Below are 15547 nucleotides of genomic sequence, written 5' to 3'. Positions count from 1 at the left end.
AATCTCGTCGGCGACAATAGGCGAGAGCGGTCCATGAGGCGTCTATCCTTATATTATGTCTATGACCTAGCCTCCTAAAACTGACTGCTGGTTATTATACCCTGTAGTTGTTTTTTGTTTGCTCTACTTTTTGTATGAATTATTAAAATGAAAAAGTCTTTTTAATAGGGGTGCTGTTAAATATTCAGATTGTCTTATGAGCTAATAAGTTGTAAACACCAAATACAGGTGAAACCAGATATTCACAAACACTGTATAAAAATAAACTTTTAAAAATCCCACGGACAAATCAGAATAAAATTTCCCCACTTTAATATGTTTTTGAAGACATCTGAATAAAAAAAAAACTTGGGACATTTACACACCAGTACTAAATGCCTTCGAGCAATTTGGGGAAACTCAGATAATGTCAATATGGTGTCCAAGTTCTGTGTGCAAGAGATGAGTGCTTTGCCACAAAATGTGTGCATCAACCCTGAAACAAAAAGTCTTACGAGAGTGAGACGAGTCCTAAGCAGATTCTTTTGCAAATGCAAACAAATAGAGCGGAAATGTGTGTAAATATTTTAATTTAAAAATTGAAATAAATAAAAAAATTCTCATTATTTTGACATTTAGAAATACTTTGAGTCATTCTAACTAATGTAAAAAGACGAAAACGGTTGCATGCCAAATAAATGCTCAATTAAAAGGTCATAAACAAAGAGACTCCACAACAGCACTGCTCAGAGACAATTAAGCGTGTCATCTTTGCCATTTATTAAAAATTATTTACATCAAGACGTGCTGTGAGGCGGTTCACTGCCCTCGCCCCCGGAACATTTCATCCTGCGATTTAAGCAACTCGCTCGGAACCAGGCGGCAAACCGGAAACAGACGATGAGCTACACTTCCCGTTATACAAAACGGGGAGATAAATGCGTTTAAAATGTCTTCACGAGGCACCAAAACAACAACAAAGAAAACATGAATCATTCTGGCAGCTGGTGATGAAAAGAAAGCATGTCCAAGTTTCAGACCGCTCATTAAATCGCACGATGACGCACCACTGTGGAAATAATCAGCAACACAAACGGCGGCATTAACTGTGACATGTGTCAGTCCGGAGCGCCACGCACCCCCTTTAAATCCTTAAATCAGTGCTGAAAATCTGTTGTTTTCCATAAAAAAAAAACCCCTCTGACAAAGAGGTTAAAGTGATGTTTACCGAATGAGGTCGTTCTACGTCACGAAGGACGCAGAAACGAGACAAAAAGCTGTAATTACACCCGGAGCCAAATCAGTCATTATGGCGAGGAAAATGTTCTTAAAGCGAGACTTTTAATGAATAGTGTGGGATTTGGGAGATTTGATGATGATTGGGAGATTTTGGTGAGACTGGTACCTGCGGCCGCGGAGTAAGCGGATCAGATCAGTTAGCTCCTGATCAAGTTTATGGACATGGACGTCAGGATGATCTTTCATTAATTCATTTCTACCATTGTTGCTTTTACTTGCGTCAGGGATCGATCAAAATCATTACAACACCCACAAATGGCCCCCGAGCCACACTTTGGACACCCCTGCATTAAAACACAAAACATTTTTTGGTCCAGTTTCTAGTGCAAATATCTTTGTACGCTTGAAATAAGACAAAACTAAATTACAAGGAACTTTTCAGCAAGAAATAGGAGCTTGTTTTAAGTAAATAATTCCTTAATACTGACTTTAAAAAAAGCAATAGTTCCACTTAGAACATGGGTAAAATGTCTTTACTGCAAGTGAAACAAATATACCAGTGGAACTTGTACTATTTAAAATGAACAAAGAATTATTTACTTATTTAGCTCATATTTTGCTGAATTATTACTTTGAAACTAATTTAGTCTAATCTCAAGTGTGCTGAGAGTTTGTATGTTTTTGCAGGGCAAAAATATTTAAATTGAATTTGGATGTTTTTTTCTTTTCCTCCAAGTATACAATGCACCATTTCCACAGCATGATGCCTCCACTACCATACATAAGTCTTGTCATTAAGACCAAAGAGACCAATCTGACCATAAAGAGTTTCTCTGATCCATGCAGATTTGATAACGGTTTGAGTCAAATGGATGAAAGTTGAAGATAAAGTTCTGCAACAACAAGCTCACATCAGAACTGGTTCTGGATTGGTCAAAGTACATTAGCAATACTGATTGGACCGGATGTCCATCCTGTTGAACATTTGTGGGTGATGCTTAAAATTTATCAGCATTTCTGGAAAGACGATGCAGTCAGAATGACTGCCAGACTACAACGAAGAAAACTTTACAAAAAGACATTTGACAAAATATTAGTGGGTGTATATAGATATATTTTAGCGTGCATGTACACGTTTGACCAATTGGACGGTAGAGAAAACGGTGAATTATTGTTTTGAAAAATAAAATCGCTGGTTGTATGTTGTATTGTTGACCCACCATAAAAATAAAAAGCCAAACTTCTGACCGGCATTGTACAGGTGAAGAGTATTAACACACAATTGATTTCATCACAAAACTGTTATTTTCTGGAAAACACCCAATTAAAGAAACATCACCAGCACAAGAGACGATTCTGCTCCGACGGAAAAAAAAAATCATGCAGAATTCTGATATTGGGGGGAAAAAATCAGGTTGCGATGAAGTGCTCCATCTTAGCTTTCCAAAGCGGTGTTGGCTACAGAACAGTCAAATGAAAAACCTCCAGAGTTCTCCAGCAACGAAACACAAGACGACCACGTTTACAGGCAGTACAGTCTCCACACACGGTGAACGCCGTCGTTTCTTCTTCTTCTTCTTGGGTTTATACTTGTGAGCAGAAATGCTGACGTTTGTGTATTAACTTAAAAGACGCTCCCGCTACAGGCTTAAAAAAAAAAAAAAATGAACAAAAACAAAAAAACGGACGTTCCAAAAGTCTGAGGACGTAGAAGCGGACGAGACCGAGAACCGGCAGAGGATTCAGACTGAAGTCAGCCGCTGTTCGCCGGCGGCGGCGGCGGCCGGTCCGTTTTCCACCACAGTCCGAGCGACGAACCTCAGAAGCCCCCCGTGTTGGAAAAAGATAACGTCCACCTCGGAGTCGAACAGCGCCGTGACGCTGAACGACGTCCCTTTGCTGGTCTGGAGGGAAAAAAAACACAAAAGGAAATCAGTGAACTGTGGAGATTCCCAGAGACGCAGATGCGGCTCAGATGCCTTACCCTGACGGTGAGCTGTTGCCGCGGCCGCAGGCTCTCCGGCAGCGCCACGCTGAAGCGCTCCTTCCCACTCAGCTCCAGCGTGTCAGCGTTTTGCCCCGACACAAACTGCAGCGGCATTATGCCCATCCCCACCAGCTGGCTCTTGTGGAGCTTCTCGAAGCTCTCGGCGATGACGGCGCGGACGCCCTAGAGAAAAAAAAAAAAAATTAATCATTTGTTAGAATGGCCCAGTCAAAGTCCACCTCGGAGTCAAACAAGGTGGACTCTTGAGGTAGACTAAATCCAATTAGAAAATGGATGTTCACAAATTATTTTAATGTAATTTCAATAATATACAATCAACATTCATGGTGTGTAATGTTAAAGTATGACTATAAGTGTGTGTGCGTTTGTTTGTAATACCTTGTGGGGACCATTTTCCTGACACTATGTTGTGGGGACACACTGCTCCTTGTGGGGACAGAAGCCTGGTCCCCACAAGGAGAAACACTGTTTTTGGGTCAGGGGTCAGATTTAGGACTACAGTGTGAATTGAGTTTTGGTTAGGGTTAGGATAAGGATAAGGGTTTAGGATGTAGAAGTCAATGGAAAGTCCCCACAAATATAGCCACACAAACATATGTGTGTGTGCGCGTGCGTGTGTGTGTGTGTGTGTGTCCACGTGTGTGATTTACCAGCAGGTACGGTCCCTTAGCTACCCAGTCCCTGGAGTTTCCAGAGCCGTAGTCTTTTCCTGCCAGGATGATGAGGGGTGTGCCGTCTCTCTGATAGCGATCAGCTGCCTCAAACACATCCAGCTGCACGCACACACACACACACACACACACACACACACACGGAGAACAATTGAAACTGGACTCAGGCTGAATCAACCAGCACTCAACGTTTACATGGACTAGAATGGTTAGGTTTCCACTCACAGTCTGGCCGGAGGGAATGTGCAGAGTCTTTGGGCCTGGCTTGCCGATGAACCGATTGTGGAGCTTGATGCTGGCAAAGGTTCCTCTCGTCATCACCGCGTCATTCCCTCGGCGAGCGCCGTACGAGTTAAACTCCCGTGGCGTCAGCCTGGAGCCGAGGAGACACAACGTTAGAGTTCAGTTCATTTGAAGCGACTTGGTGAATGAAAAGCTGCCTGTCACAATTAGCAATATATCAATGACACGCTGCTAACATTTGATGCTAAGTGCGAACTACGCACTGACACTTTTGCCTGTTTTCCCTGTCTTAAGCTTAAAGATCATTGTTTATTAAAAAGCAATTTTTAATTCTTTTTATTAGTTGTTTTCTATTGTTTTATTTGTTTTGGATATTTAAAATGTTAAATGTTTATAAGAATTTAAAGTTTATTCATCTTCTACCATTACATAGAAAATGCTCTCAAAACAACTTCTGGGACCATTTATTGTCCAGAGAAACCAGCCCATCAGCTGGTCTGACACCGACCGTTTGCTCTGCAGGTACTTGGCGGCGGCGCTGACTCTGGAAATGCTGCCGGCTGGTGAGATGTGATCCGTGGTCACTTTGTCTCCGAGGAACAGTAAGGCGTGAGCGTTTTCTATCGACTGGGGCGGAGGAATATCTTTACTCTGGGATGAAAAAAACGATAAAAGAGAAGAGGTGAGAAGGCGACGGTTGCTGCGATGCAGGAATAAGCGCCGGCTCTGATGGAGGTACTTACGAGTTTGCTGAAGAACGGTGGCGAGCGGATATACGTGGACTTGTGATCCCAGGGGAAAACCACCGAGTCTGGACATTCAATCTTGTTCCAAAACGTGTTCCCTTTCTGAAGGAGAACAAAAGTGTCACGGTTTGCATGCGCAGCAGGATTTATTCAACAACAACAGAACGGGTTCTGACCTCCAACCTCCTCCTGAGGTCCTTAAAGATGGCAGAGATGACCGTGTCCTCCTCGGTCTGTTGGACTTCCTCTCTGGATGGCCAAATGTCACGAAGATACACTTCCTTACCCTCCGAAGTCCAGCCTGTTCAATTTGAAACATAAGCTGAAAATCAAGCTGTATTTTCAAGAGCTTTCCGAGGGAAAGCAGAGTGAACACAAGGCTTGAAGAAGAAGAAAAAAATCATATCCTTTTTCACATTTTGATACTTTTTTAGGTCATTTTTTCTTTGCTAAATTGTTCAGACTCAATCAGATTGGATGAAGATCCAAACATTTCTGGAACAACTTCACCTGCTCCCAAGAAGCACCAGAGAGGGACGAGGATCTGGTGATTGAAGCTTTCCTGCAGCACTTTAAATACTGAGCCGACCAAACGCTTTCTTGGTTTGATTGGGGATCAAAATTGCAACATTTGTTACGTTTTCAGTGGTTCGCTTTCACACAGCACTGTGTCAAACAAACCGAACTAATTGACAAACCTGTCCAGCTCCCTCGTCTGTGGAGGAAACAACACAAAAACCTCAGAAGAAGACGCAAGTGCAAACTTCTTCTTTGCAAAATGTAAACAAAAATGGAGTAGTGTCAGATTTTGGCTGTTGTAGGATTTCTCTTTTGTCTTTGGCTAAAGTCCACAAGACATGTCTCCTGCTAGCACGAGACACATGCATTTGTTTGGGTTGTATTTACCCAGAATGCAGTGCTCTATAATCTACTTCCAGCTTTTAGACTAAAATGTTTCATTTTAGTTTCATCTGTGTAAAAAAAAAAAAAAAAACAGAAGCAAAGAAATACTTCTAAAAATGACTAAATAATTCCAGAACTTTTCCAAAGCATCTATGCAGAGCAAATTAAACGTTTAGATTAAAATACAATCAGATTGCTGAAGATAAGTGATTTTTTATTTTTACTTCGTCGGCAGTTGAGAGGTGACTAAACAAGACGCTGAATCCCTTCCTGCTCACTGACTGTAATCCGACCAAATTCCTCAAATCCCCGGCTGATCTCCAGCTTCTAGACAAACAGCTTAATGGAGCTGCGGGCGGCGCTCGTCTCACCTAGAGGCTCTTTCTCAAAGTCGATTCCCACTGTGCCTGCGATGGCGTACGCCACCACCAAGGGAGGGGAGGCCAGATAGTTGGCGCGCACGCAGTCACACAGCCGGCCTTCGAAGTGCCTGTTGCCAGACAACACACCGCAGGCCACCAGGTCCCCCTGAAACGATGGACAGCGGCGTAGAGTCTGAGTGAGGGCAGACGGAGAGCGGCGTGGCAGCGGTGGGGGGAGTTACCTTTTTGATGGCGTCGACTACGGCTTCTGGTAGTGGCGCCGTGTTCCCCACGCAGGTGGCGCAGCCATAACCTATGACCTCAAACCTGTCACATGATCACAGCCATTATTTATGCAACTTTGATTCATAGTAACTTTAATGTTAATCAATATATTCGATGTGTAATTGATGATATTAATGATGGTATTTGACTGGATGATGTTTTTATGGTTTAAAGCACTTTAAAGTTCTCTGTTACTGAAGTGAGCAAAATAAATAAACTTGACATCCCATAGAAGAAAATGGATCCATCCTTTAAAAAAAAGAGTTTTATCTTTGTTTTCTTATTTTAAATTTTTATGTTTAGGTGATTGAATTATTACATGAGTTTTATTTAACCAGCTCGAGGCTAAAACCTTCTCTCTGAGATGTAAAGTGTAAATATGTAACTGAAACCTGCTGATGTCATTTCCTGCGCTGTCAGTGCGTAAAAGCTGCTCACCCCAGCTGGTTGAAGTAAGGCAGGACTCCACTGGCGTTGAGGTAGTGGGTGACCATCCCACTTCCAGGAGCCAGGCTGGTCCGGATGTAGGGCTTGACGACGAGCCCGGCTTCCACGGCCTTCTTGGCCATCAGGCCTGTCGACGGCGAGGAACAGAGTGAGCGAAGCCGAGCTGCGACCTTCACGAAAAGTGTTCTCACGCTATCTGTGTTGTCTCCAGCTCCCATCGCCTTGAAGCTGAGCTAAACTTTGCTGAGAAGACTAAACAGTTCACGTCTGAATTTAAACTTTGGCATACCTGCGGTGAGCATGACAGACGGGTTGCAGTTGTTGGTGCAGCTGATGACGGCGGCGATGACCACGGAGCCGTGCGCCAGCTGATACTCCTGACCGCCGTGCAGGAAGGGGATGCGGACGTCCTGCTTCTCCTTGGCGATGTGGAAGCCTTTAAATCCCACCTGGGACAAGAGGAGAAGTTACTGGGAAGCTCTGCTGCCTAGCAACAGGAGGCATCAATAAGTACTCCCATCCAGGTCACCTTCTCGTTGAGGCAGCTCTGGAAGTCGTCCTTCATGCTGCTGATGGCCACTCTGTCTTGGGGTCTTTTGGGTCCGCTTACGTGGGGAACCATGGAGCTCAGGTTGATCTCGATCACCTGCACAAACATCGCTAGCTTCAGCGGAGCTCATTGATACGTCTTCTAAAACGCTTCAGACAACGCATTTAAGTTGACAGAGAGTCGAGCACAAAGGAAGACAGCTCATCTAAATTAGAATACAATTTTAAAAGTTAATTCAATTCGAAAATTACAGTGTAATATATTAAGAGTTAATTTCTATTAAATTTAAAGGAAATGGTTTAAAGATAATGAAAACCCAACATAATGTTTCTCACTAAGTCGAATTAAGATTTTTAATAAAAAGCATCAAGCAGTAGCAGGCAGTCACTATAACAAACATGTCCAAAACGTTTGTTATGTCACGTTTTTTCAACATTAGTCCATATTCTACTAACGTTGAAAAAAGAAATTCCAATTGCAGTGTTTTCATTAAGAAACAATTAAAATGAAAACGTTTGTTCATAGTTAAACACGCCGCGCCGTCCTCCTTCTACTGCTTCCTGTCATTTTCTTCGACTTTTCCATCAGTAGTGACATACAGCTGCTGATCATGTGACTCGTGTGACGTGACAGAAGCGTTTCCATTGCAGTTCTGTGAAATACACTAATTTTAATGGAGCTGAAAAACCACCTCATCCTAGCGCCAAAGCTTTTTAACAAAACACTGGAGTTTTTTCAAAATTGGCAACTTTTCATTAAGCAAATACATTTTTAATTCCAATTTTCACTATTTTTGGTCCTCAACAGGCCTTTGCTAAAGTCTTTAGCTGCTCACAGAACAGAGGAAATAAAGTGTCACACAGGCTGACTGCTCCTTTTCCCTTTTTGTAATCTGATGTGAAATTACCTCTGAGAACTGAGGATCTTCTGAGGATTCTTCATAGCTTCGGAAAAGATTTACAGCCTTCATGTAGGACTCCAGTAATTCAAGCTTTTTGTCAGTGAAATCTGGAAGGATGAATTAAAATACATTACAGAAAAAAACGGGACATTTCACACAAAATCCACATTTTTAGCTCAAATACATTTTGTTGTGCACGACTTGTAGTTTATGTTATAATATCGTTGCCGTCTTTTAATTAATTTTAGAATAAAATGTTTCTGCAGCGGTAGATAAATGGATTTCTGCTGTTAAGCTACAAAAATAGCTGAACAGATAAAGTGTAACACTCTGACCTGGAGGGGGCGGGGCATGAAGTGCCTCATTTGCATTTAAAGAGACGGTACTAAAACAAGTTGCTCTCAAACGCACTTCAGCAAGCAATGCAGTTCCAATTTAAATAAACCCCAAGTGAATGATTTAAATATGAAAAGGACAACATTAAAAGCCTGATATGTCCACTTTAATTGCTCCTCGTTTTACTCACTTGTCTTTTTAAAGTGCTTGAGTGTTACGTGGTCGACGGGGAAGAAGCTGACGGTGGCGTTGTATTCTGGACACATATTGGCGATGGTGGTCCGGTCAGGCGCCGACAACTGGGAGACACCTGGTCCAAAAAACTCCACAAACTTCCCAGAGATTCCCGCCTGCCGCAAGTGCTGAGAAAACAAAAGACCAGAGAGATAAACCCGAAGCTCAGAGCGTTGTTATCTGGAAGAATTAAAGCTTTTCTGGTTGAACGATCCTAAAAAGGAACCTTTGTGATGCCGAGGACGATGTCGATGGAGGTGGCCAGCGGGTTGATGGAGCCCACCAGTTTGCAGCCCATCACCTGAGGTAGGGTCAGCGACACCGGTTGGCCCAGCATCACTGCTTCAGACTCGATTCCTCCGACGCCTGAAGGAAATCGTGAAGCCAGTTACTAATGATGCGGTCTAAACAAAAAGCTGAGAAGCGTTGGTGAGAAGAGGCCGTACCCCATCCCAGGATTCCCAGGCCGTTGATCATGGTGGTGTGGGAGTCGGTGCCCACCACGCTGTCGGGATAGATCAGTCCGTCGCTGACCTGCACCACCCTGGACAGATACTCCAGGTTCACCTGGTGGACGGCGCCGACGTCCGGAGGAACCACGTTCACATTTTTAAAAGCCTTCGAACACCACTGTCGGGCAGACGAGGAGAAACGTCGGTGCTCAACGAAGAGTCTTGTCCAAATGAACATTCATTTTATCTTCTCTACGGGAAAATCCAAACACAAGCGATGTTTTGATACCTTAAAAAAATGAAGCCTCTCTTTGTTTCGCTGCAGTTCCATTTCCTGGTTCTTCAAAGCCGTTTCCACTCTGCAGAAAAGATTAAGTAAAATCCACAATGAGCTCCAAAACGGAAAACACTGAGAAAAACAATAACATCTACATCACCTTGCCAGTATGCTTAACATGTGCACGACCTTTGAACTTTCCCACATCAAAATGAATAACAGGAATCCTCTCTAATGCCTAATTTAGGATAATCTTGTTCTCATATTTTCACTGTTGCTGCAATTCTGCAAGTATTTTAGTGGGTGGTGTGTTTAGGGTTATGAACAAGTGTCTGTTTTCTGACACACACACACACGCGCACGCACACACACGCACGCACGCACACACACACACACACACACACACACAGTGTTTTGGATGTAGCCTCAACAGAGCAGAGCTGAGTTGTTCTTTCAGCAATTGGCCTTTTTTTGAGTCTGTATTCTCTACTTAACAATTATTTACTAAATTTGTTGATGACTATTTCAATAATCAATTAATCGCAATTAATCGAATGAATCATTTCAGCCCTAGTTCAAAGGTCACGAGTACTTCTGCAAGCTCTTTGAATCTAGTCCCATTGTTACACAGACTGAACCAGTCAAACCCTCTGACTGATGAAGACGTACTCAGAAACGGGCTGCAGGTGGAAGGGGCAGAGCAGGGGAGTGTTTTCGATCTGCTGGACAGAGGTAGGACGGCCCGACGAGGCGGGGGGGTCGCTGCAGGCGGCCTTGCTGCAGGAGCCCCGCTGGCCCCCGCAGTGGGAGCCGCCTCTGGACGGAGGCCGGGCCGCTGTGGACCGAGGAGGAGGAGGCTGGCTCTGGTTGGAGCTGTCGCCTCCACCCGGGTTGGGAGCGTTCTGTATGGCGCTGGTATGACAAGGATCGACGTTTAAAAGGAAATAAAGACCGACGTAAGCAAACAAAGGTGGGATTTCTTTTCAGTTATTCAACAAACCATTTGCTGTAATCGATTTGTAGCGAGTGGTCTACGATGAGGTCCGTGGGGCATTTCGGGTTGACTAGGTCGGGGTCGACGCCGTGTTTGGCCACAGCGTCTCTCATAGCTGCCAGGTCCACCATAGCAGGAATACCACTGATACAGAACAACAACAACAAAGAAAAAGTTTTTTGTTTTTTTTTTTGTTCCCAACAATCGCTTTCTTCACAGCTGAGGAATTAAAAAGTGAGTAAACTCACGTGAAGTCCTGCAGAAGGACTCGAGCCGGGGAGAACGGCACCGCTGCCTTTTCCTGCTGCTGCTGCCAGTCCAAGATGTTCTGCACATCCTCCTCTTTCGTGTAGAAACCGTCACAGTTGCGAATCGCCGCCTCCAGCAAGATCCGGATGGACAGCGGCAGTTTGTCTGAGTGTCACAAAATAAAGAGTTGACTCACCAGGGGCTACGGCCGACGTTACGACCGATACGGCGCGGCGGTGAACTCACCGTATCTCGGGTCGCCTAATTTACGTGGGTTGTAGAACTTGATACCATCTGGTAACGTGTCGATCAGATGGGCGTACGGGTGCTCTGAGGAGGACAAGTTAATGCTCAGACCAAAAAGAACATTTAATGTCTTCTAGTCATTAAAAAATATCACTGAAACTCTTTTAAATTCTTTTTTTAAACAAAGAATCATATGACAGCAGTAACAGTGTTCCTGCAGGTTTCACCAACTCAAATTTAGGGCATTTTAAGACCATTATGAATAAAATTTAAGGCCTGTATAGAAATGTATAAAAGAAAGATTCTTCAGAGTTATTGCAGATGGTTGTGATGTCATGTTGCAAAGACGAACGTCGCCCAGTCAACTGGTGATAAATTTACACTTACAAACAAAAGACACAAGCTAGCTATTAGCAGCTTGTTACCTCATAGGTCACAGTGTATGAAGATGGCTCCACGTGACTCAAACTTCTGCCTGACAGAAAAGTCCCGTGAAAAAAATACTGCATAGAATATATAGGAATAAATAGTTCTGCCACGACAAAATTTGAGACCTGTGATTAATTTGTTTGAGGCCATCTTTGATTAATTTAAAGGGGCAGTAATATGTTAACCAGACACCTACTACCATTTTATGGCATAGTCAAGAAACAAAGTTACCTTCAGTTGTTATAAAAAAAAATGCTATATTTATACCAACTGTGACTTAAAAGGAATTTTATTCAGGGCTTTCCCTAGTGTATTATAAGCCTGGCGGGCCACCAGGCTTTACTTGCTCCCCCACGAGGCTAAGTGTCATTTGTTTATTTTAAATTAGTTTTTTTTATACACCAAAAACATTGACAGTAAAGACAGGATAAGATGGTTTAAAGTTGACTTGTTGGACTGCCGTCACCTGCTCATGCACCTCTGAATTTTTGTAACTTCATTTTTTAACACAAAACATGGTGTGCCACTGGTGGACTGTCCCAAGGCCTCCAACACCAGGCTTAGCAGGTTTTCTGGGGGAAACCCTGTTATTAATTTATGTAACGCCTTGAAATTGGACCCCTGTATCTTTAAAACTCCTGCTCTTTCTGAAACTCTGCCTTCAGGAAGTCAACATAACATAGCTCCTCTATTAAACCTTCAACAACATTTTTACCAGTGTTACACTGAGAAGAAGCTCCTATAATGAGCTCAGGTGTGCTAATTGCTGCTGGCTAGTCTGAAGGAGCTGAGTGGGGGAGTTGCTGCTCTGGCTGCTCTGTGAGGCGGAAACTCGGGAACTGCAGCTCAGAGGTGGAGCTGCGACTCGAAGGGAAAGCGAAATCCCTCCAGGCTGTTTGCACAACTGAATGGTTGCCATGGAGATTAAAAGATTTCTCAAATATGAATGAAAGAATCAAAGCAACGCTCCAGGTATGTTTTTGATGGTGACATCATGCAACATTATAACTTGATGCAAAGCTAATACTGCCCCTTTAAGACCAACCGTCTAAAGCATTCAGAGCATCAAACTGTAAGTTCATCTCTCATCTTCCTCAACTTTACCACATCTATTGTCAGATCACACAATACACGGATGAGACCTTTCGTCAAGAAGCAACACAGCAACAACACTGTCTGCTTTGTGCCGTTTAAGATTTTAAAAGCTTACTGACTCAAACACAGAAGCACGTACGGAGGTTTTCATGTTATTGTTCAGAAATGTAAACAGACGGGAGCCACATTTCTGCAAAGGAGATAATGAGCAGGAGGGACGAACACACTGGGGGGATTCCTTATCTCTGCAGCATTTCCTGAAAACAGACTCAACAATATGGTGGCGTTGCAGCATGACGTATTGACAAAGGTAAAGGCTGGTTTACTGTATCAAGTTAAGCAGAGGTTTTAAGGAGTTGGTTATGACGGAGTTGCATTACTGCAAAAAATAAATTGTACGAAACGAGAAGAATTAAGTCATAATAATACCAGAAAAAAAGGTGTTATGAGAAAAAAAGTATATTATTCAGAATAAAGCCATAATATCAGTGGATTCAAGTATTAATGTTATGACAACTCCCATGCAAACAAAATGGAGAATGTTTAAATTTCTGTTGAGCTATATGTCATATTTTAAGACGTCAGCCTCAAATTATTGTCAGTAGCAGAACTTTAAAACATGTTAACATTCTGACTTCATTCGCATAACACTATGACTTTACTCTAGTAATATTATGACTTAATTCTTATATTTTTAAAAAAAGTACAAAAAAGTTTTAGTCCGGCCCTATTGATGTGTCATAAAAACCACAGTTGGAGAGCAATGTCAGTCGAGCAGCTGACTGCTGGCTACCGGAGCAGATGCCACCACTAATCATACATGGTATGGATTACATTATTAGGTGTGCAATAATCAATACAGAACAAGTTTAGCAGACATAGTAATATTTGTTGCTTTTGTTAGATCATGTTTTAAACTACAAACAGTTTACTCAAAATTACTGTATCTAACTTTAAAAATCTCATACGTAAGATTAGAAAAGAGATGTAAAAACAAAAAAGCTTAATTTCCCCCGTTAAATGAAACATGATTACTGTTAGAATAGAAGAAAATACTTCTTCTATTCTGTTAATTAAAAGAGACCCTACCGTCACCTGAGAAAATTATTATTCTCAACAATAGTTCATAAACAATCTTCATCTTTTTATGTTTAGTTTCTCTCTATGCGACAGCCTGATTTAACATTAAAATTTCCTGTCACACATACAGTATTGTGGATTTTTACAAAATACTGCCTTGCAGGTATGTTCACCGGCTATAAAACGACTCTATGCAAAAAGAGGTCGTCACAGATAAAACCAATTGATGGATACTGGCTACAGAGCAGCAACAAGAAAAAGAATAAACACAGTAGAACCAGATTAGTCTCACGCTTCAGTAGATGCAAGAGTGAAAAGGCAAAACAAAGTAAAATAGTTTCCTACTCAGTTTCCATGACAAAATCACATACTTTTCAGACTAAATTTGATTTAATATTGAGGTATTTTAACAAGACTTAACTATATTTGTATGGCAGATATTTCTACAATGGTAAAGAATTGAAAACAAATCATTCATATTCCTGTCAGTAAGAGGAGATGGTTGGATAATATTTAGACAGTTGTATATGAGGTAAAGTTTGGAACTTCAGATCTTCAGAAAATATATAAATCAAATTTCCTATTTGTTTCCTTTGTAGGAACCCTGAATGCCACACAGTGAAGCCAGGTATGGACTCTACATATTTACCACATAGAAACAATATAAATATTCTGCATATAACCATTCACTGTTGAATCTTATGTGTTATTACCAACATAGATATAAATACAGATGCTACGGTAATAGAGTAAAAACAAAAATTGTATAACCGTATCTAGGTAGCAGCACCACAATATGTATACAGGTGTGTAATTATGTATTAGTTTGCGCGTTAATAGTGTTATAATAGGTAATACTGTAAAGCAGTAAAATTAAGAATTGAGTAATAATGTATATGAGATACAAACATTGATAAAGCAGGGACTTTTTTTTACATAAACCTTTTGCTTGTTGTTAAATATATTAAAATTTTGAGTTTTTCACTGGCTCTGGTTTGAAAGGCCGATTTTTTCCCCCAGCAAATATTATAACACTAAACCCAGTCTCTTCATAAATTATGTAATGACTGTAAACGGCCAAGGTAAAAGTGTTGTGTCCCAGGTTTTCATTAGAACATCTTAGCATGTTTTCATAATGACAGGGTGAGGAAGAAAGGTGCAGAGCTAGCCTAGGTGCGAGCTGCTAACATAGCCTCTTATCGTAAAGCACACTTGCGCAGAGCACTTATCGAACTACCGGCTTAACCTCTTCTAGAGATAACAAGAACCAGCTTAGTTATAAAACAAAACACAAGCAGAAGACATTTAGGTAAAAGTCGTGGCAAAGGCATCAAGAAAGACACCAACGGGTTTCGCCTTTAGCATTTTCCTTTTTACCATACTAGCTGTCATATCTGTGTTATCGCGTTAGCTACGTGCTAGCTTCTCTGTCGGGGCCATTTATATAACGTTCACGTGAAACAGGCCGAAGTTCTCCTACGAGCGAAGAGTCCGTTTCAGAACGGTTTTTTTCGGTTAGTTTACGCGCTGTGGCCACTCATAGTTGTCCGTAGAAGGTTCGTAAAAGACTCGTTTTACCTTTAATTGTCGCATTGAGCGCCATGATGACTCCTGAAATCAACAAGGGCCCCTTCTCACACTGCACAACCAACGCAGGGCTGACCAATTACAAAATAGCAAACAGTAATGTAACCAATCAGAGTACAGAGCTCCCCGGTCACGCCCAACCAGAAATTTGTAGTAGAATAAACATAAATTTTTTTTAGAAACTATCTGGATATAATAAAACCCATGTTTTTCAGAAATACAACAGGATTTGTT

General features: G+C 41.9%; 1 protein-coding gene across 1 annotated transcript; it reads right to left on the bottom strand.

The window, feature by feature from the left end:
* Window positions 1-1711: 1711 nt before the first annotated feature.
* Window positions 1712-15409, bottom strand: ireb2 (iron-responsive element binding protein 2). Its single transcript, XM_015038602.1, has 22 exons — window positions 15305-15409; window positions 11123-11206; window positions 10876-11041; window positions 10634-10771; window positions 10303-10545; window positions 9646-9715; window positions 9351-9534; window positions 9131-9270; window positions 8861-9032; window positions 8341-8441; window positions 7413-7529; window positions 7173-7332; window positions 6875-7010; window positions 6394-6478; window positions 6161-6317; window positions 5063-5187; window positions 4884-4988; window positions 4649-4791; window positions 4123-4270; window positions 3877-3999; window positions 3203-3388; window positions 1712-3122 (listed from the first exon to the last, which is right to left on the bottom strand). Exons 1-22 carry the CDS (start codon window positions 15327-15329, stop codon window positions 2961-2963), a joined length of 2970 nt encoding a protein of 989 aa, XP_014894088.1. The 5' UTR covers window positions 15330-15409; the 3' UTR covers window positions 1712-2960.
* Between the last annotated feature and the right edge of the window lie 138 nt (window positions 15410-15547).

The sequence above is a fragment of the Poecilia latipinna genome, unplaced genomic scaffold, assembly GCF_001443285.1.
Source record: "Poecilia latipinna isolate Pla-1442-1.1 unplaced genomic scaffold, P_latipinna-1.0 Scaffold447, whole genome shotgun sequence".
NCBI classification, from domain to species: Eukaryota; Metazoa; Chordata; class Actinopteri; order Cyprinodontiformes; family Poeciliidae; genus Poecilia; species Poecilia latipinna.
The sequence above is the reverse complement of the archived record's forward strand: the minus strand, read 5'-3'. Positions and strand labels throughout refer to the sequence as shown.